Source organism: Ixodes scapularis, unplaced genomic scaffold, assembly GCF_016920785.2.
Source record: "Ixodes scapularis isolate PalLabHiFi unplaced genomic scaffold, ASM1692078v2 PGA_scaffold5__190_contigs__length_132052651, whole genome shotgun sequence".
Lineage (NCBI taxonomy): Eukaryota > Metazoa > Arthropoda > Arachnida > Ixodida > Ixodidae > Ixodes > Ixodes scapularis.
Genome location: NW_024609880.1, coordinates 94119678 through 94141915, shown reverse-complemented (window position 1 = coordinate 94141915; position 22238 = coordinate 94119678). Strand labels below are relative to the sequence as shown.

Genomic DNA, 22238 nt, shown 5'->3' with positions numbered 1-22238 from the left:
CAACCACGCAACAAAATTTTCACCCAACCGCGAAACAAGTCGAGCACAACAACAAAAACGAAGCACGCCGAGGCGTTCATTACGCTGAAGCGTTTATTCGCAGGTAACTGGGCAAACGACGAGACAGCAATGCCATTGCTCGCTTTGTGTTTCGTGACGTCAGAGCTTCAATGTTGCCAACGAAAGCAGCGTTTACGCTAGATTGCGATGGGAGCAGTATAAATTCAATTACTCACGCAGAGGGGCATATAGACGTTTTCAGGCAGCTGTGCATGGGCGCCGCCATAACTGACCCTCAGTTTTTGTTTCCTCTTATTTCGTTCGCTTCACTTCATCATTACCACAGCAGGACAGGTCATCGCCACTTTAGGTGCTACTGCGTCCTTGCCCCCAACATAGCGCTCTGTGGAGGGACTCGTAAACACCCGCTTCAGTGACTTGGTATCTCGGTAAAACAAGAGAAGGTCGGCTATGGCGGCTCAATCTGGCGCGTGTTTAAAGCGTCTATACAATTCAAATATTGCACGTACGATGCGTCTCGAGGGCCGAGGCAATAACAATGATATCCAATTGTTCTCTCGAATACAAAATTTGACCAGACAATCCCTTTAATAGATGGCGTCGGGAGCAGCGTCGGAAGGTGCAGCCGACAAGCGAAAGAAAGCAGACGACACGCAGACGAAATCCGTTGGCAGCAAAAGAGCCGTCGTCATGCAGACGCGTTTTTCCCCCGTTAAGTTTTGCTTTTGTTGTCCGCATTTATTTTTAACCTAAAATAATTTACAAAAAAAAATTATGTTCATTTTAATAAACCATGGTTGTCGCGAGCCGTCTCGATAGGGAGGTAGCGCAATCTATCAATACCAGTGTTTACTCAATTAATTTACAAGCGTACTGCATGCAAGCGATTTGGCAAGCAACGAGACAAGCGACGGTGACCCGCTTCGCTGTCGCTCGGTCAGTCGTGTGAAGAGGAAAACCGCATGGAAGCGACGGGAGCAAGCGGCGAAGATGCTGAGCGTCGTTTTTCTAGATACCCAAAAACCGAGCGACGCGACGGGCGACAGTGAGAAACCTCCGTCGCTGACTCTCGTCGTTGTCGCCACCGCTCGTCTCGTCGCACGGTAAATCGCTTTACGGAAACGAGCGCGCACATGCAGCGAGAAGCACGACTGGATAGCCTTACTGCGTCACTTGAAATTTGCATATGTCGCAATGGTAAAGACTGCCATTTATTAGCGAGAAAAACGTTAAAATGGGATGAACTTATATGGTCTCCGAAGCCATAATCTTGTATCGTCGATCCCCTCGCTGTCCGATTCCATTTCATAAATACGAAAATACAAGAGCTGGTGTTGAAATATATATATCAAATGATTAAATGAAAGCCCGAAATATCTAAAAGATCTAAAGAATACACACAATTTCAACACGGAACGTAAAAGAACACGAAAACAAAGCTCCGGTAGTGGCCTGTGCAGCACACAACGCGGAGGAACGGCGAGAAACTGAAGGTCAGCTATGGCGGCAGGGTCATGTTACGTCAAGATGGCGGCGCCCATGAAATATTGCCTGAAATGGTCTATAGTTTCACTCGCGCGGAAGCCCGCACCTTGTGTCCGACACAGACCGATTACAATTTGAAGCAATGTTCTTTGCCATTATAGTGTTTTCTTTTTGACTTGTACGCTTTCTTCGGAAAAAGGTGCATTTTTTATTGATATTCAGCGCATGTCTGTACCGTCGCACCGAACATTATTTTGTAGGTATAAGGTGAACGTGGCAGCGGGCTCCATCGAGTACCGCGGCGCAGAAAAAGTCACCGATGAAACCGATCAGGCGCGGAAAAAGAAAGTCAGCAATGGAGACCCAACGAAGTCGATGGTGAAAACCTTCAACCAAACATTAACAAGTGTACTCAAGCATTCTTGGATAGTCGAGAGTGGCTTCGACTACGGGAAAGGACCCCTGGTTGTCAAGGCGAACGGCACCGGTGTTCTCATGGAGGATGACTCCACACCTGAAGTCAGCAACGACCAATCCTGGGATGTGGACTTAGCGACGGACAAGGAACAGTCTTACAACCGAACGGAATGGGCTAATTTCAGCTCAGTAGTCTATACGATTCCTCCGATGAAAACGACGACATTGGAGTGGACAATCTCCAGTTGCACTCAGGTTTGTATTTTGTTTACTGCATGATGGTGTTAATATTTGGCGCAATAATAACCCTGTTAAATATATATATATAGAGAGAGAAAGAGAGAGAGAGGGAGAGAGAGATGATAGATAGATAGATAGATAGATAGATGCATAGATAGATAGATAGATAGATAGATAGATAGATGCGTAGATAGATAGATGAACGGAGCACATACTTTACTTCTACCACGGCGACCTCGTGTGGTAGTACGAGGCCTACAGACTCCATTCCCCACGAAGGCCTACCGCAGTCGAAGTATATGATCCGTTGGAGGAAATCAAGCATCGCTAAAAGGTCGTAATCACGGCGCTCGTCTTTTTTTTTTTTTTTTTTGTGTGTGTGTGTGCGCTTGCTTTTCCGGCAGCTATCCCAATAATGCACCGGAAAAAAAAAAAAAAAGGAAACGATTACGGCGCATTTACCAAGGGTCCTAATGTGGACACTTGGCGAGAAACTCGGCGAGAAATCTGGCGGGCGTGATTGGCCAACGCCACACTTGACCTTGGCGCCGGCCAATCAGAGCCGCCGGATTTCTCGCCGACTTTTTCGCCAAGTGTCCACATTAGGGCCCCAGGCCCGATAGGTTTAGCCGATGTTCGCAAGCGTCGCGTGGTCAGGACACGTTTTGCGTCATCCCACACGATGTCCTCTCGCTTCAGTCTCTCCATTCTTTCTGTACTCGTAAGAAAAAAAAAAAATAGGGATCGATGAGGCGACATTTTGAAAAGATGCGCGGCGGATCGTGCCAGGAAGACGGATATCGAACCTTAACGTTCCTCATCAAATTCTTCTTATGTCGGTTTGATGAACATATTGAAGAATTCGAAGAAATAATGCTGTAAAGGGTTTCGTACGTTTAGTCAGCAACATGTTTACGTCATCCTTTCTCATTTTCTGTAGGAAGTTCCCTGGACAAGCGTCGTTACAGTCGGAGGATTCTTTGCCGTGTGGTTCAAGACCAAGGTCAGCGGGAACAACCTCTGGTTCTGCCCGGTCACGGTACTCGAAGATCCTCTCCTGGAGCATGTCCGCCCTGAAGAACTAGAATTTGTCGCGCGTGGTCGTTATGAAGGCGTCCGTACGATAGAGACACCCGCCAAAGTAGCGCCCGCGCCCGAGTATGGAGGTCCCCAGAATGTGTCCACGGTCGCTCCACCGGATGTTTATGATTACGCGGAAGTCCAGTTGCCTCCGACCGGGAAACCTGAAGCCAAGAGGTGCGAGGTCGCCCAAAGTGATGCAGTGTCTGCCCAAAGTGGTGCGGTGTCTTTCCGCAATCGGAGCCCCGTCTTGTACATTTTGCTTGCCACGAATCTGTTGACAATGACAGTCCATGTTTTCCCGTGATACCGCCGGGTCCCATTCTTGTTTATCGGTCGGCCTGTGCTATTGATCTTATAATAAAACGTTTGCAGCTCTATTTCGATCTATCGATCAAACCGTCAAATGCAGAAATCGTATTTTATGAAAAACGCAGCCGACGCCAATGTCTAATATTCATCCGCGTCTTCCTGGCACTAGCCCTTCTGCGCCCTTCATAACCGTGCCTCGTCGTTTTCGTTTTGTTTTTCTTTTTTTCTTTTTTTGTGACGACACTGATCGTACATAGATTTTATGTGATTTCATCTCAACTCAGCTACGAATTTTAAATCCAAGTTTTAATTTTTGTAAAAAAAAAAAAAACATGTCATCGGGCAATTCCTATATTAAAAGAAGACGCAAACAGGGCGAGTCCGTCGGATTTTTGTTCTCAAGTTATGGACCGTTGAGCCACGTCTTTCCAGGTTATCGGGGGTGCCATATTTCACTCCATCCATCAATATACCTTTTTGGGAGCACCCTCGAGATATGCTTTTTTATGCTAATTAAGCGTCTAGGTGAAAAGATCCTTAATGTATCTTTTTTATTTGTCAAACCTCCTCTCTGCGACGATATTTGACGAAGTTCAGCAAGCTGTGCTGCGTGACCTAATGAACATATATTTGTGATCTTTACATCACCGGAAAGCTGCAATCAACCTCTTTCTTTTTAGTATCATTTGAATATTTTCGTTAAATATAGAATGCGCTCCATGTGCCTGAAAAACGAATATTTTGAAAAACTAGCAAATTCGAAGTCGATTTTCTAAAAAAAAAAAAAAGAAACGTTTTATTTCTTTCATTTTTTGTTCACAGTTAGGTAATATAGTAGTCTATCAGGAGCTACCAACGGAAATTGTAATATATTGTTTTTATGGCCGCTATTAGGACTCCAATCTCGTGCTATGAGATTTTTGAACGGGACTTCGCACAGGCGCTCTGCTGAGCGAAATTTCGGCCTATGTAAGGGTTTCTTTTTATTGTGAGCAGTTACCTGAATATCCAACTATAAACATTGATGAAATTTAAAGTAATGCTCTTAAAAGGGTTACTTAGAAGTCCGTACCTACAAATGCGGGAACCCCCCCCCCCCCCCCCCCCCCCCCCCCCCCCCCAGCGCTTACTTCCTACCAATACGGGGAAATGCAGATCGTTAGAGAATTCCCAATGGGCCCTTTGCTTTCCGCTTTGAGCTTGAAATACCAAACTTGACATGTAATTGTCATATTTCTTTACGTCAAACCGATATGCGATTGTGGTCAACGTACCGAGAGGCGTTCTTTGCTGACACACTTGTTATTTACATATTTTACGGGCCAGTTCGAGATAATAGAGAGTTTTAGAATAGGGGGCCCCAACGCTTTGGGGTACCCAGCGCAACCACAACTTACGCACCGTGCTTATAGAATAGGCTTTGTGACGGCGCAACGCGGCACGCTCGCCTTTTTCGCATGCAGCGCCATTGTGGACAACGAACGAACTTCTTAACAGTTAAAAAAAATTATTAAAACGCCAAACATTTGCACTGAAACGACACTTTATTGTGGCTTGCGGTTCAAATAATATGGGGGTTAACACCAGTTGGAACGGCACAGCAAGAACCATCTGCCGACCGTCTCTGAATCAGGAGATTTACTTCTCTGGTCACAAGAGAGTGCAGCACGGAGCGGCACCGCGCTCCGTGGAGAAATAGTGCAACCAACCTCTGCTGCGCTGTCCTTGCGCAACGCAGCAGAAGTTGGTTCCACTATTTCTCCACGGGGCGCGGTGCCGTCGGGGCCGAGATGCGCTCCGATTGCAAACCGAAACTTAAAACCCCGTCGAATTTGTAGGGTTTTTCAGAAAGCCGTATAATGCTTCGCGTACCTTCTATCCTTCTGCAATTTGTTGATTTTGTGTTTTTCGATGATGCTGAGCAATTTTCTAATTGAAACTATGCCCTTAAACATAACATTAAAAAAGGTAATTACGCGAAAATAATTAACGATCTAATTATCCCGGACTTTATTTATTTTCGTAAATAGATCCCTGGTCCAGGACCAAAACGACACAAGCCTTTTGTGTTGAGACGCGTAGTTTTCGCGATATCAAATGTGTCCACCTTTTGTGAAACACCTTATATATATATATATATATATATATATATATATATATATATATATATATATACACAACACGGGCACTTCACGTCATCGTACGTGGTCTCCGAGGAGGATATAAACGAATATGTGCAGGTGAATGAACCGTACCTAATCCAATGAATCAAAGAATCAAAGTTTTCAGGAACCCGCCGAAAGCCAAAAAACGGCGGAGCCAGGATCCTGGCTCCGCCGTTTTTTGGTCCTGGCTCCGCCGTTTTTTGGCTTTCGGCGGGTTCCTGAAAACCTTGATTCTTTGATTCATTGTTTATTTATTTATTTATTTATTTATTTATTTACAATTACCCTCAAGGCCCCAAGGGGCATTATAGAGGGGAGTGGTTGGTTAGTACAGTTCTAAATTTCGCGTTATCGGTGATGGTGACGATGCCATCGGGAAGGCCATTCCAGTCCACAATAGCTTTTGGTATGAGCGAATGTTGATGGGCTGCTGAAGTGGTCTTGGGACGGGCGATCTTGCATGAATGATCCACTCTTGCAGAAATATAGCTGGGCGGGCTGAGGAGAGACTGTCGTAATGGTTCAGAGTAGTAAATTTTATGAAGAAGGCAAAGACGGGAAATTCTGCGACGAACGGAAAGGCCAGGAAGGGTTAATTCAGATTTCATTGCAGTGACACTAGAAAAGCGAGAGTAATCAGAAAGAATAAATCGAGCAGCACGATTTTGAACAGATTCGATTGCGTTGGTTAGGAAAGCCTGATGGGGATGCCAGATAGCTGAAGCATACTCTAGTTTAGGGCGAACAAGCGTGACGTAAAGAAGACGTTTGAGGTTAGAAGGAGCAGACTTGAAATTGCGACGGATATAGCCAAGTGAACGGTTTGCAGAGGATATTGTCTTGTCTACATGAACATTCCAGGACATATTAGTGGTTAGATGGACGCCAAGATACTTGTACTGTGCAGCAGTCTGAAGGGTAATGCCGTTGAGTGTTAAAGAGTTTAAGGGCTGGGAGGAGGAACGTGTGAAGCAGAGGTGCATGCATTTGTTTATATTCAGAGACATTTGCCATGTGCGGCACCATTCAGAAATTTTGTTAATGTCGTTCTGGAGTGCAATATGGTTGTTTGGGTCTTTTATTAGTCTATAAACAACGCAGTCATCAGCGAAAAGACGAACAGAGGACGATAGGTGAAGAGGGAGATCATTAATGTAGATTAAGAAGAGTAAGGGGCCAAGCACAGTTCCCTGTGGAACACCGGAAGAAACGGGAGAGAAAGAGGAGGACGTGTTGTTAGCGAAAACGAATTGAGAGCGATGAGTAAGGAATGATTCAATCCATTGAAGAACAGGAGGGTCCAGTTTGAGAGAACTAAGTTTAAAGAGAAGGCGGTTGTGTGGAACTTTATCAAAAGCTTTGGCGAAATCAAGAAAAACAGCGTTAGTTTGATAGCCAGTGTCAAGATTTTTAAACAGGTCGTTAGTGAGAAAAAGTAGCTGGGTCTCACAAGACAGGTGTTTCCGGAAGCCATGCTGCGCGTTGGTGAAGAAGTTGCAGGAATCCAGGAAGTTAATCAGGTGCTTGTAGATGACGTGCTCGAGGATCTTGCAGGAGATGGAGGTGAGTGATATTGGCCGATAATTTAGTGGAGATGTTTTACTTCTGGACTTGTGGACCGGAATGACCTTACCAATTTTCCAGTCGGAAGGTAACACACCTGTATCAAGGGACTGCTGAAATATTTTTGTGAGGTAAAGGCCGGATGCAAATTTAGTGTTACTTAGAACCTTCGCATTAATACCGTCTATACGACATGATGAAGACATTTTGAGGGATTCTATAATGTTGATTACACCTTGAAAGTCTATAATAACAGGATCCATTGGAAAATAATTTTTTGTAACAGGAGGAATTCCAGTAATGGGTGTAGAAACGGTAAATGCATCAGAAAATACCCTGTTTAGAATATTTGCACATTCACTATCCAATATGTTATCACCAGAGCTATTGACTAGATTTATTTCTGAGTGTGGTTTTTCATTAACAAAGCTCCAAAATTTTTTAAGGTTGTTTAGTAACATATTAGGTAGAGTGTGTTGTAAGAATGTGCGTTTACACTCTCTCAACATACTTTTATATTCAGAAGAGCAAATGGCATGCTTAGACCAAGCTTCTGGTGTATTTGCTTTTTTAGCGTTCCTGAAAAATCTTTTCTTTTTGTTAGATAGACGACGAAGGGAATTATTGTACCATGGTTTAGACGCTGTAGTTCGAATTGTTGCGCACGGTATGTATTTTTCAATAAGTTCAAACAATTTGGTCTTAAAAGCTTGCCAATTTTCATCAGCGTTATGGCAGTCGAAGTTTTCATTAAAAGAAACAAAATAGTCGGAGAGCTCGGAGTTCATCATGTCATAGTTCCCCTTGTGGTACAAACGTATCTTTTTAGAAATGCACGTCGACTTTGACGGTTTGATATCAAGAAAACAATGAAGAGCCTTGTGGTCGCTAATGCCATCTAGTGGAGATAAATCCTTAACTAGAAGAGGATCAGTGACAAGTGCCAAATCCAGAATATTTGAACTATTTTCAATGATCCTTGTAGGGAAGGAAACCAACTGGGTGAGGTTAAAAGAAAAACAAGTCTATAAAATCGCGGTCCACACTAGATCCCCCGAAACAACTCGTAGTCTGAGCATTCCAGTCTATACAAGGAAAATTAAAATCACCAAAAAGAAAAATAGGTTTGTTGGTGTGACTCAGTGACAACATAGACAGTTCATCACGAAGCAAGTTACTAAATTCGGGGGAAGCGTCGGGAGGACGGTAACATGCGCCAATCAAAAAGGACCCAAAACAACAAGTTAAAGAAACCCAAACAATCTCGAGAGCACTGTGAGACAAAACCTTTTGACTTGTGATTCTTCTGTCTACAGCGATAAGGACTCCGCCACCTCGACGGTTTGCTCTGTCATGTCGATAAATATTGAAATGGGGATGGACTGGCATTATTTCACCATCATGGACGTCAGAGTGAAGCCACGTTTCTGACAGCAAAACAACGTTAGCATCACATGAGGTAATAACAGACGACAGATCATCACGTTTGGGTATGACGCTACGTGCGTTAGCATACAAAACACTGATTAAACTTTCGGAACCCGCGATATCAGTAGCACTCCCCGCGTCCCCTTATCTCAACATTTCTATTACGGTTTCTGTCTGGGCATCATATATGAATGTCTTAGTGCCAATGTGAAGCTTATCTAGTCGAAGCTTGAAAGGTTATTTTTGCCAACTGACGTTTGGCAAAAATAACAAGGTTTTGGCGCGCGGTCCGTGTATTTTCACAAAAGTCTTCTGAAATAGAAAATAAGCTGCCCTTGAGGCGAGAGCCATTCTGTTGTAACTGACTTTTAGTTTTGAAAGACGAAAAACACGTTATTATGGGTCCGTTTCTCCCTTCTTGAAATGTGCCAATCCTATGCGCACGCTCAATGTCAGAAGTTTGTAAAGTAATACCAAGGTTCTCTTCGGCGAATTTGAGTACTTTTTGTTCAGATATCGCCCATGACTCTCCTCGGACGTCGGTTATGCCGCGAAAAAGCAAATTTCAGCGGCGGGATCGGTTTTCCAAGTCGTTACTCCGAGATAGCAATGACGCTGTAGCCGTGGCTTGATCAGCGAGTGTACTCCGAATGCTAGTTACCTCGGCTCTAGTCTCGGAAAGGGTTTCAAGCTCAGCCTCAATTGCTGTAATTTTCGTTTTAATGGCAAAAAGTGAGCCCTCCAACTGGGCCTGCTTCTCAAGAAGGGTTTTGACATCGCACCTAATCGAGTTCTGACCTTCTTCAAGTTTAGAAGAATTGGCCTCAATTTTTTTTTACGATTGCAAGAATTTCGTTTAGTTGGGTTGTTTCTTAGTATCTGGGCCTGGATTGGATTCAACATCGCCAGAGAGCTGTAACAGTGCACGAATCAAGCTCAAGGAGTCACATATTATACAGCAAAGCACACTTGGGCACGGGAGCACTAGGAGGCACAGGTTGCTAGATTTCTTAGAATACAAGGAATAGCGTTTACACACCTGCAACAAGTGGAACATAGCGGGGTCGGGCGTGGCATTCGCAAAAAATCTCCCGTGCCCACTGACGCGACGACGGCCGGCGCTCAGTATTTGTAGGCAGGCCACTGCGCAGCCCGATGACGACACATCCGCTTCAGGGGTAGTGACGGTGCGGAAATGCAGATGGCTTGTGCACTGCAGCGGCGGTGGAAACAGCTCCCGTGGATAACTTGGTGGCGTAACGATGACAGGGCCAAGATCCGTGGTGTTGCTGACGGCAGTCGAAGGAAGGATGCAGCCGAAGATCACGCATGCGAGCGGGAGCTGTAACAAGTGGAACATAGTGGGGTCGGGCGTGGCATTCGCAAAAAATCTCCCGTGCCCCGTGCCCATTGGATTAAGTACGGTTCATTCATCTGCACATATTCGTTTATATATATATATATATATATATATATATATATATATATATATATATATATATATATATATATATATATATATATATATATATATAGGTGAGGCAGAGTAGTTTGAGAACAATGGACCGGGACCGGGATCGGTGGTCGAGTGATTCCAATTTCGAACGCGCGTGCGGACGTGGAATGGAACGCTCTGCTCTGAGCTCGATGACGGCGGCTCCGAGCCGCGGTGATGCCGTACGCGGCAATGTTCCAAATGACTTCGCAGTGATACTGCCTACTCTGCCGACAGGTGAAGCCATGAAATGCAGCCTTGTGCTGCATGCTGATACCCGGGGCGGCTATACCGTGCTCAAGACTTCGTAGGGCTTCCGAACCAGGCGGGAGTTCGGGAAGACGTAGCAGGACTTGGCGCGCTTCAAATGGGACACGTCTGGCTGCTGAAGCTGCACACCACCTCCGCCAAAGAGAAGCTTCTGCGAGAGGGGACCAATTCAATTCAATTCATTTTATTGACTCCAGTTTGCAGAAGGAGACAGGGAAAAAAGCTACATTGCGTAGCTTGACAGATCCCTGCGTCCCATACAGCGTTGGGCAGATAAGTCGGCACTTACAAAAAACAAGAAAAAAACATACAGAACATGATAGAGCTTTTTATATCATGAGCAGTAGAGCACTTTTAAAATATTATTTGTTGTTACAATACAATTGTCTGATTTGGATATTGAACATATTTTCTAGGTGAATATAGTTTTTAAAAGGTTCATTAATGGTTGGATGGTACAGCGCAATGGAGCTTTTCAAATCCGGAATTGGTTCTGGGATGCGGCACTCTCCAGTGCTCTGGACTACGCGTATGATAAAACGAAGAGTTTTTATCCCGCGAAGCTAAGTGAAGAAATGATTTGTTATTATAATAAATGCTATCTTTATATTTCTGGATTGCCCGTGTATACAAGTCAAAAACACGTGTTACCTTTAATTTTTTTTAAAAATAATTTGTACTTTAAAGGTTGCCCTTTCACCATGCTGGTGAAAAGGCAACAATGCCTGGTCATTGATTCAGAGAAACGAGGGCTGAGGGTAAATGTCCACTGGGTGGCATTCGACGAATCTGCAGACGGCCTTTGACGGGCCTTCGAGTCATAGGGGAGATGAAGGGTGTCACGCGCGAGAAGTGGAGAATCGAGGGCCTGGCAGACGTGGATTCCACTACCGTCATTGTAAGCATGGTGCTCCATGAAGACTTAACACCGGAGTCCCTGCCGCATCAGCTCCGCCTTTACGGAGGCACGCTGCAGGTTGTCTGGTTATTGTCCCCGGACGCGCACCGGTGTGCCTCCGCTGTCGACGCACGGGGCACATATATACGGCGCGACTGTAGAGTGCTGAGGTGCGAGGAGTGTCGAGCCTTCGGGCATGAGGTCTCGGATTGCGTACGGTTGTACGCTCGAGACCCTGCCATCAAGACCACCGACAGCTAGGACAGAAACCTCGTAATGAATGAGGAAGAGGCCGAGGCAGCGGCGACTCCAACCGCGAGGATGTCTTCACAAGACCCTCAGGCGTCCGGTGAGCAGCAACGCGCGTTTTTAGGGACCGCCAGAAGCCCACGTCTCCGCCGAAGCATTGACGGCAGAAGGCACTGTTGCTAAAAATGAGGCTCGATGTGAACAGTAGATACAAGGAGATGTTGATCATTGTTACCAGTGGCCATCACCGACATACGTTATGCCTGATTCACTTGATCCGATTCTGCTTGCGATTTTCAGGATCGACGTCGACCATCTCAGCCATGGATCACGCTTTTGCAGCCCGAGCGACGTCACGACTGAAAACTGCGAGCGAAATCTCAGCATGCGAATCAGACTTTAGCGTACATTCTGCGGTGTTCACGCGGAATGAAACGCCGCATGTCACATTATTAACGCAAAGTTTTGCCATGTAAGGGGCCGCCCACACTAGCGAGAAAACGCGCGCGGCGCGCCGATCACGTTGAAAACGCGTTCCGCAAAATCGGTTGAGCGGGAAGATAAAGGGTGTGTGTCTGCACGCGCTCGTGGCGCTGACTGTGCTATGGCGACTTTTTGTTACTTCCCGCGATCGGCGTGCCACGCGCGTTTTCTCGTTAGTTGTGGGCAGCCCTTAACGAGCCTTGATAATTTCGCTGAGGCCGCTCAAGTACTCAGGCATTGCCCAGGAAGACGTAGAATCAACAATTTGAACGCGAAGAAGGGCCACCGACGCCGACAACATCGCATTTCAATGGTTTGTTCATGGGCGACGGCGAGCTTCTTGCCTGCAGACTCCAGGGTAGAGAGCCTAGATTGCACAGAGGGTCCATCTTAAACCATAAGGAGCGTTTGCAATTTAATGGCGGACGCTTTCTGCTGAGATTGATCGCAAGTGCGCATGCGCTGCGTTGTCGAGGCAGAAAGCGGAGGCGTTTGCAGACGCCCAAAGCGTATCATGCAGCAAACACCTGGTTTGGGTGTTTCTTAACGCGCTCTATAATTTTTCGATTCACACGTAGACCTTTAAGAGGCGATGCAACAATATTCAATTGGAATGTTTTTCTTTTTATACGAGCTTACTGGCACTAGTGGGACTCAAGGATACTCGCACGCAACGCCACTGGCCAAGAAACTCCTTTGTTGCACTGTAATTGCAAGGACAAAAGCAATAATTTTCATTCAATCTCTCCTTTGCAAAATTTGATGACGCAACGTCGGGATCGCAGTACACCCCAATGACGATATTTGAATGTGATTCATAGATTAGTCCTGAGCATTGCGTGGGCACTCGATTTGGGCTCGTTATAATTACAAGCTCGAGAAGCATTCGGGTAGTGGCCCGTGTCCAATCACTGCAACGTCGTCACTAGCCGAGCCATAACAATGTCTGGAACTCAGCGCGTGTCCTGTGCTTTGCCAAACCGAGCGTGTGGCTGTGATCAGCATTGGCGGCATATAATTGCTCACGTGGCCGCTTGTTTTGGCTGCGAGTTGAGGGGGCGAAAACTGCTCGTTTTTCTTGAATTTTTTGGGGAGTTCTATGGCGTGGGGTGAAAAACGAACGCGTGTTTCATAAGTCATTAACGTCAGGGATCCCTTCTTAACGGTATTTGCGCAAAATACAAAAAATTGTTGCATCGCCCCTTTAAACGAATAACTAAAAATGTAGAAAATTGGTCAAAAATGATTAAATGCCTAGGCTTAGTAAAACAAATGCGTGCGCTTTCCTATATATAAAACGCTTGGTAAAAACATATGGTTGGTTTCACTCCTGCAGAGTGCTCCGTTTTTTTTATTTTTTTTTTATTTTATTTTTTGTTCTATGGTGCAAGTTATTATGGATACCTCGACTTCATCTTTCTTGCTGTCACCTTTATGCAATGCATCGTCAGATGCCTTTGATATAAATTAAACGAAGTAAAACCTCCACTATCTCGCTTGCTAGTGTGAGGCGCGTTCGCTGTGCTGAGTTCCAGTATAGATGCCCGAGTAACGTCCTTTGGGCTTCTCGCAAGCCGTCAGCACAAGTTCAGATTACGCAGTGATTTGAGGCCGGGAAGAAAAACACGCGATCAGTCGACGTATAGTCTCAGGGTAGTTGCCCGGCTAGAAGGAAGCTCCAGAAAAACAAAAACTAGCACACACAGAACGTGAGCTACAAAACTATCAGAATGAAGGTGGTCGTCACATTATGTCTATTGCTCGCCAAAGAAACGTGTACCCGAATGCAACCTTTCAAGTGAGTTGATTCGCCGGTTTTGAAAATGCATGCTCAATAAGTTTTCTTTTCTTTGAGTGTCTAAAATTAGGATGTATATCAATCCAGAGGGAAAGGTCTGATCCACTTCGGCCGCTTCGGAACAACGCACCCGTCTCACAACGTGCGCGACGCTAGCAACGTGGCGACGCCGAGACGGAATTGTGTCTGCCGCTCGCGGCGTCTCTCCGAGAACCTAAACATTCATTTACTTTTCCCGACAAATTTAGCGGTTCAATTGACGTCACTCGTCTCGACACGACATATAAATCAATTCAAATGCTTCCCACTAAATCTAGCAGGAAAATCGACATCCCGTGTCCTATACACCACTGAATAAAAGGTTAAAAAGCGCAAACAAACGAGGACAATAAAGAAACACGGACGACAGGACTGTCGTCCGTGTTACTTTATGGCCCTCGTTTGTTCGCGCTTCTTAACCTTTTATTCAGTAATGGACCAACTAACCCAAACCCACGTTTTAATGCTATACACCAGTTTAGTTTCCCCACTAGATTTAGCGGGGAAATTGACGTCGCATGCCGCATGCACGCTCTTTGCCGATCACTGAAACCTTATAAACAAAAATCGCTGCCAGTTTTTTTTTTCTTTTTTTTGTGGGCGACGTGTTTTAACAGAAGCATCGTTTTCTTACAAAATTGCTCGGTGTGTAGGCGTACTATGCTGCTTAACGGTCCGTAGAACTACGTGTGGGCGGCACAAGAAATGTGAGAGGGGGAGAGGAGGTTAGTGCTTTGCCGAGTGGCGCTTCAGGGTCGCGTGAACCCTTGCCGCCAAGGACGCGAGCCCAGCCGCTCTACCGCTGTCCAGAGCGATGAGCGAAGATTGAGGAATCACAGCTGCCGGAGCGACGTCTATCGTCGTTTCTATCAGACGGGACTGCGTCGCGTTGAAGCGAGCAAACAAGAAAGCCAGCAGATAAGAATTTGCTGCAGAAACCACTATTGTGGGTTGTCTATCGATTGCGATAGAATTCGTCTAGGACAACCTCGAGGAAGACGTCTAAGACGAGGTCGAGGACAACATCCAGGACATCTAGAATGACCTCAAGGACGACCGTTAGGGCGATCTCAAAGAAGACTTTACGGACGGCGTCTAGAACGACCTCTAGGGCGATCTCAAAGGGACACTGACAGGGTATTTATGCTCGCCGAGGTTTGTAGTTATCGACCAACACATTGTTTACAAACAAGCTCGCGTTTGCCCACCAGGCGAGGGCACTGCGCGCGCGCAGAAACCAGATTCGGCCTCGGCGGATCACCTGCGCATGCCCAGTGCCGACAGCAGCGCCACCGCAGCGGCGTGACGTCAGAGAGTTGAGTTGGTCTATACGTGATATATGAGAGCCCAACTACCCAAAACAGAGTTTGCGGCTCAAAATTCGGTTTCTTTCCGCCCGAAAACCTCCGATCAAGAACTGGCCGATTTGAGTCGCGCTCATTCTCTTCTCCGTGGTCACGGGCCGTTTTCTAAGGTATAAACACAACCACCAAATTTAATCAAAGTCATGGGTCATTCAAGGCACACATTCAATATTAAGAATAGAAAAAAAGATGAAACCCCATTTTTTTTGTGGCTTCTAAAAATCTGATAATAGGTTGATTGAAGAAAAAAAAAAGTTGCACAGAGAACCGGAAGCATTCTGTGCGCTCGCTGCGTAATTCTCAACATGGCGTCGTTTCGCGAATCGCGGGGACGGCGATGGCAGCAGACGACGGGCGTGGAACCTCTACTTCAGAACTGTCGTTCACGGTACCGGCGAATTCTGCCTGCCTTTGAAAGATGAATTCGGACGGATAAAAAAATTGGTATTCATCCCGCACGATAGGCCCGACCACCAAGCCGATTTGCACGAAGACGTCGCCGGGCCGTCACCCCCTTCTCGTTGCTGAAGACATCACTCGCGAAAACGTCAATCACGAAGTGCGTACTTCGAGTTGAACATGCACGCGTACGATTTCTTACGCGAAAGTGGCCAATGCGTAGTGCTGCCCGACTTCGACCAGGGAGTCATGTTGCTGGAAGAAAATCGGCTGCAAACTTTCCAACCTACAGTTGACCCGCTGCATTATAACTGATGAAAGATTTCCCCGTGGAAAGATGCCCGCTTCACATGTGGAGGAACCGTGTTAGACGCCCAGTGTTAAAGTGTCGTTTTTTCGTGTTTTTTTTTTTTTTTTTTTTTTTTTTTACATTTTGCGATATTTACATTAATTTTTTAACAAGTATCACTGAAAAAAAAAATGATGTGGACGAAACGTTGCTGAGCTAAATGGTATGAGATTTCCTTTTGACACCTGCGAACTCAATGTAATCACTTTCCACAAAATGCAAGGAGCATATAAATCAGGTAGCGTCCGCCTTCCGAGGTGCACCCGTAAATGTTCTACAGGAATTGCAGCCAACCATTGGTCCCGATTCCGTTGATCTTTCGGAAACTTGTGCAAACTCTGCCGCACAATGCCACTTTTTTTTCGGACGCAGTATATGTGAGGCAGCTCTTCACGCAACATATTAGGGGTATTCTTCACGGAGCCGATCACGAAAATTCACTACGGGCACTCACTGCTCATCTCAACAATGAGCGGAACAAACATAACTGCAAAGGAATCAATCGCATGGCAAACAGTTCCCGCAACGCATGTCGTCTGCTGCGCACAAAAAAAAAAAAATTAATTGGAGGAGAAAAAAAAAAGCGCGCGGTCGGGTGTAGCCAGTTTCGCTTCCACCACTCACTCGCTCCTCTCCACTTCTCCGACCTGCGTGCGCGTGTTTCAGTTTCGGTTTCGAGCAGTTGCGTTTTTTGGCTTTCATAAAAATATACGTAACTCTGTTGCAAAATATTAATTGGGTAGTTTTCCGACACCATAACAAATCGCCCGGCAAAAAATGAAATACATTCTTTGGGGTGTCACTGTCCCTTTAAAAACGAACTCTAAGATGACCTCAAGGATGACGTTTAGGACGAATTCTAAGACGACCTCAAGGACCTCTAGGACGACGTCAAGGTCGTGCAGGTCCCTCGAAGAGGGTGCGAATGTGAAAGAGTGTAAGAATGTGAGCTGAAATGGTCTACCCCGCATACCTGTTGCCTCTTTTTATCTAATCTCTTTTTGTTTTACCACTATACCTCTTTTTGTTTTATTAGCGTTTTGTGGTGGTTTCCGTCTATTTTGCTTTTACTTTTTCCTTGCTTTGTATGAAACTTGGACCCCGCTGTGTACTAGTTGTGGGGGCTGAAGGCCCGTCAAGCTGCTTTGCCAGCTTTTTCTCCAGCTCCCACCATATGTGATATTGCCAGGCGCGTCGCCGAGCGAGCGCGTGCGTGGTCGGATGGTTACCGCTCTTGACTATCGCGCGGAAGGTCTAGGTTCGATCCCAGTCAGCGGAATGTTCTTTCATTCATTCTTTCAACTTTGCGTTCTCGTAAGTTCGATAACATTGTCGTCTGATCGAGTTCCGAATGTCCAAATGTTCCAGAAACCCACGCGGTGTACATAAGGGACTCCGCCAGAAAGGTCCATTGTACTCGAGTTCGCCATTGCATGGGCATGGACTCTGGGCATCTTTTGTACACGAGAACTTCGTCAGCGTTCGGCATGAACTCGGCCCAGCTCTTATCAGGAATGAGTGCCGCGTTAGCGTTCGGTGAGGACTCGGGTCCAATCACACGCTTCTTGCCCAAGGATGAATGGATGCTAGCGGCTTTACCATTCATAACGGGCGGTAGCTTGCGCCACCTAGCCTAGAAATAAATAACCAAAAATATGATTTCTTTCCTTCGCCAATTTGATTACCCCCCAAAGAAATGGCGACCGCCAATGTTACTCGATGGGCTATCGTAGCGGCCTTTGGAAAGGGTCTCTTGTCGCTCGCAGCTGATAATTTTGGTCGTAACATCACGGGTAGGAACCGTAAGAGGGTGCCACGGAGATATTGGGGAGGAGGAGCGACCGTGACGCTCCAAGCGGTTAACTTAAGGCTGCGGTCCCACGGCGGCCATGACATATGACGCTTTCAGCACGTTTTCGAAATGCGATCGTGGCGTGTTCAAGCTTGCTAAAATTATGTGTTATATATCATCCTGTAGTGTACAACATTATCTTTTATCTGATGAACAAATACAATGATTCAGCGCTCGGCCGACATAACCGAACGCGGCGTCAGCGTTCGGCTGGAGTTCGTGTTCTCCGGTGGAGGGGAGGAGGGCTCTTTTGTTTCCACCTCGGCCTGCATGAACAATGCAGCATACACGGTCCCAGCTCCGCACAAAGGCCGAAGCGGGTCAAGCTCGCATTCTCTGAGGATACATCCGTCACTTAAAGGGAAGCTACGGAGCTTCTTGGAAAAAATGACTTAGAAGTGAATTCTAGTGTATTTTTACCCCGTGAACCCGAATACCCAAACCATTTGCTGCGTAAGTATTGCTAAACGCGAGAAAAACGCGACAGTCGCTGTCCGTGACGTCATCGACGGATCTTTTGGCTGCCCAAGGCTAGGGGGGCAGGGCTTCAGCCCTATTTTGAAATTGCTCTTGTGGCTCTCCGGCGCGTCGCATTGAAATATAATTTTGATATCTGTTATTCTAAAGGCCAAATGAACGCAATTCAAGCGTTTTTTCTCAAATGTAGAAGTACCCTATCTTCCCTTTAACGTCGCTTCGTCGATTGTTAGTACTTTTTACTTTACACTGTGTCCCGCGCTCTATTGTAGAAGATGACATGGACATGCCCATAAGGCCTGTTGGCATGTCCGCAGGCCTTGTGTTGAGTAAACACCGAGGATGGGGATAACAAGGGGGTTCGATCTCCTGCTCAATATCGTCATAACTAAATAAGCACCAATTTTAGGCGATCGTGCACATTGCAACTCCAACCCAAACTTCCAACGAGCTGGCCCATGCAGGTCAGTAAACAACACTGGAGATCAACCAGGTGACCCGGAGAACCAGCCCTTGTTTTTGACACCTCTCATCGAGGCCGGCCGTCTGGACGAAGCCAAGTCCTTGAGCCGAGTGGGACCCCTGGGGGACGTGGACGATGTGCCGAGCTACGCAGGATTCCTCACCGTCCAATCTGACATGGGAAGCAACATGTTCTTCTGGTTCTTCCCGGCCAAGGTATACCTTACTTTCCTGCCACTATCCAACGTCCTCTCATTTCGCGTTCCTGAAAATGTGTACCACCCTTCTGATTCTTCAATAAACGAACAAGTTCACTGCAAGAAAAGAAAGGAAAGTCCTCTAGGCACGGAAATGTATGCACAATCGCGACGTATTTATGCCATCAATAGAACTAACGCGAGGTAGTGTAGTGCTCCATTAGACTATTTTCCTTTTTGAAAACTAAGACAAAAATACATCAGATGTTGCAACAGTTACCAGCGTGTGCCATTTTTTCGCACGAACTAGCACATACCTAGAAACCTATACGGTAATATTGCACAGTATAGTCGCGGAAGTCATGTCTCTTGGTACAGTAAACCTTCATCCTTTCCTTTCTTTGTTTTTCTTTCCAATTAAAGTAATCAATAATGGATTGTGCATTTAGAAAAATTGGAATATATTAGAATCTCCAATTCTTAAAAAAGTGACTTTTTTTTTTTTTTTTTTTTTTTTTTTTTTTTTTTGCAGGAGAGCTTGGAGATTGCTCCTGTGATCCTTTGGCTCTCTGGTGGTCCCGGAAGTTCGTCCATGTATGGTCTCTTCACGGAACATGGCCCGTTCTTCGTGGACGATGATGGCAATCCAAAACTTCGGGAACTCACGTGGACTAGAAGCTTCTCGGTGCTCTATGTAGACAACCCAGTGGGCACGGGATACAGCTTCACTGAGAAGGACCAGGGCTATGCAAATAACCAGACGGACGTGGGCCGCGACATGCATGAAGCCCTACAGCAGTTCTTCACGCTCTTCCACGAACTCGCGGACAACGAGTTTTATGTCTGCGGAGACTCTTTCGGCGGTGAGATCTTGAATCCTATAGCTAGTCCTGTGATGCGGAGCCCACGCAGAAATACGACTCATAGCAAGAAAGAGCAGGTTAATTGACAACGCGTTGCGGTTTAATTGTAAGTTTCACCCTAATAGTTGACCGAGAGTTGAAACAGCTCAGTCGTCGGTGATTTATTTTTTCGTTAAACAAATGCTGTACAGCTTTATAGCCGTTAAAGAGATGCTGAACCGAAATTTGAATTTCGCGAATAAGGCCGTAGAAGTGTTGAACGGGATGCTAAGAACTCCAAACCATCTCTCATACATCGATATCTCAAACGAATGACCGTCTTTTAGAAAAGAAGGGCGCGATCAAACGAGGACTATGTCGTCACGATCCTCCCAGACCAGCCGAGAACGAGGATAAGCGTCCTCGCGTCCCTCCTTCTCGCTTCGGTTCAAAAGCTCGAGGAGACGAAGCGAAAATGAGAGGGAATGAGAATCGTTATGTAGGATGTCTCGTCGGCCTCGTCGGCCGTGTTCAATTGCGCACTTATTTTCCAAAAATACAACCATCCGTTAGAAATATCGCTGTATGAATGATGCTTTAGGGCTTGGCAGCGTCCCGCCTATCACTCCAGCCTTGCTTTGTGAGTTCCAAATTTCGGTTCAGTATCTCTTTAAAGGTGCGGTGCATCGATTTTTGTACTTTGTTCAAATACAGCTTATAACCAATCCCTGACGTTTATGACCTATAAAACAGGCGTTCATTTTTCACCTCATGAAATAAAAGTTGCAGAAAATATTAAAAAAAAAAAAAAAAAAACGAGCCGCGAGAACAAGCGGCACGTGTTGACGATTATGTGCTGCCAATGTTCGTCCTAGCCACACGCTGGGGTTGGAAAAGCACATGCCATGCGTCGAGTTTCAGGCATTGTTATGGTTCAGTTATTTGCAGCGATTGGACACCCGAATGCTTGACGAGCTACCGAGTATCACGAGCCCAAATCGAGTGGTCACGCAATGCTCGGGTCCAGTCTACGAGCCGCATTCAAATAACGTTACTAGGCAGTGTTGGGTAAAGTACATCTAAAAGGTACTTGAAGTACAAAGTAAATGAGACGTGATGTACTTCAAGTAAAGTAGTAAGTACACTCGTTTAAATGTACTTGAAGTAAAGTACAATTATTTTAACGCAACCTTTTATGATAATTTTATCGTCATGTCTGCAACGAACAGCGTGTCTCTTGGATGATGCATGAGCGGTGTGACGGCCGCTTTACAGTCTTTACTTAGACAGCAGGCATTTTAGGCTTTTGTTTTAGTATTTTGTTTTTGTTAACTTTCTCCTGCTCGTTGTTTATATGTTGTTTTTTTCTATTCCACCCAGGAAAGTTTGCCGTCACCGTTGCGTACGCAATTCACACGGCCGTCCAGCCCAGAGTACGAATACACCTGAAGGGCATCACAATCGGGGATGGTCTGGTGGAGATGGAATCCATGCTGGACTATGCGGACTACTTCTACCAGATCGGTCTCGTAGACCGCAACCAAGCTGCAATATTTCGCCATCTATGCGACGAAGTCAAGCACGACATCGAAAACGAGCGTTACGCCGACGCTGTCAAGAAATTCGATTCTATACTTCCGTGTTATAGAAATACGACGTGCTACTTCAGGAAAGTTACCGGTTTCCAGAGCGACTTTAACTTCTTGCACACCGTGACGTCCAAGTCAAACGAAAACTTTGTAGAGTTTGTGCAAACCCCCGTGGTTCGTGGTGCTATCCACGTTGGGAGCCTTCCTTTTCACTCGGCATCAATCGTTGCGTTTCATCTCTTTGAGGACCTAGCAAAATCCGTCAAGCCCTGGCTGTCTACCCTGATGGAGGAGTACAAGGTGCTCATCTACAACGGCCAACTGGACATCATCATCCCGTATCCACTTACGGCCAACATGATCTCAACCATCTCGTGGTCGGGCGCCGAGGAATTCAACGATGCGCCGCGGAAGATTTGGTGGTCTCCAAACCAGCAGAACGTCTCTGGCTACGTCAGACAGGTCGGCAATTTTACGGAAATATTGGTGAGAAATGCCGGACACTTGGTTCCCCAAGATCAACCGGAAGTGGCCTTGGACATGATGACAAAGTTTATTCGCAGACAGGTTTTCGTCCCGCGCTCTTTCGACGAGCGAACCAATCACTTGCCAATTATGTTCACTGGCGAATAGAGTGGGCGACATCAATAGCACCTAGAAGATAAGGCCCACGCACGACGACGTCATCGTTATTGGATCGGATCTCCGATCCGCCCCCGCGCGGGAAACAAGTTGAAGCTCGAAGTGAGTAGCCGCAAACCGGC

The 22238-nt window shown here is 46.1% G+C and overlaps 1 protein-coding gene across 1 annotated transcript; it reads left to right on the top strand.

The window, feature by feature from the left end:
- The first annotated feature begins 1731 nt into the window (after positions 1 to 1731).
- LOC120837944 (venom serine carboxypeptidase-like) lies at positions 1732 to 22107 on the top strand. The gene is made up of 5 exons (XM_042294278.1): positions 1732 to 2178; positions 3104 to 3420; positions 18849 to 19062; positions 19576 to 19906; positions 21266 to 22107. The coding sequence occupies exons 1-5, from the start codon at positions 1732 to 1734 to the stop codon at positions 22105 to 22107; spliced, it is 2151 nt and encodes a 716-aa protein (XP_042150212.1).
- Positions 22108 to 22238: the final 131 nt, after the last annotated feature.

Excerpts from the sequence above, each read along its gene's own strand:
- LOC120837944 (XM_042294278.1), top strand. The coding sequence starts at position 1,732 with ATGTCTGTACCGTCGCACCGAACATTATTTTGTAGGTATAAGGTGAAC. Across the intron at positions 2,179-3,103 it reads CAATCTCCAGTTGCACTCAG|GAAGTTCCCTGGACAAGCGT; the intron begins GTTTGTATTTTG and ends CATTTTCTGTAG. Across the intron at positions 19,907-21,265 it reads CTGCGGAGACTCTTTCGGCG|GAAAGTTTGCCGTCACCGTT; the intron begins GTGAGATCTTGA and ends TATTCCACCCAG.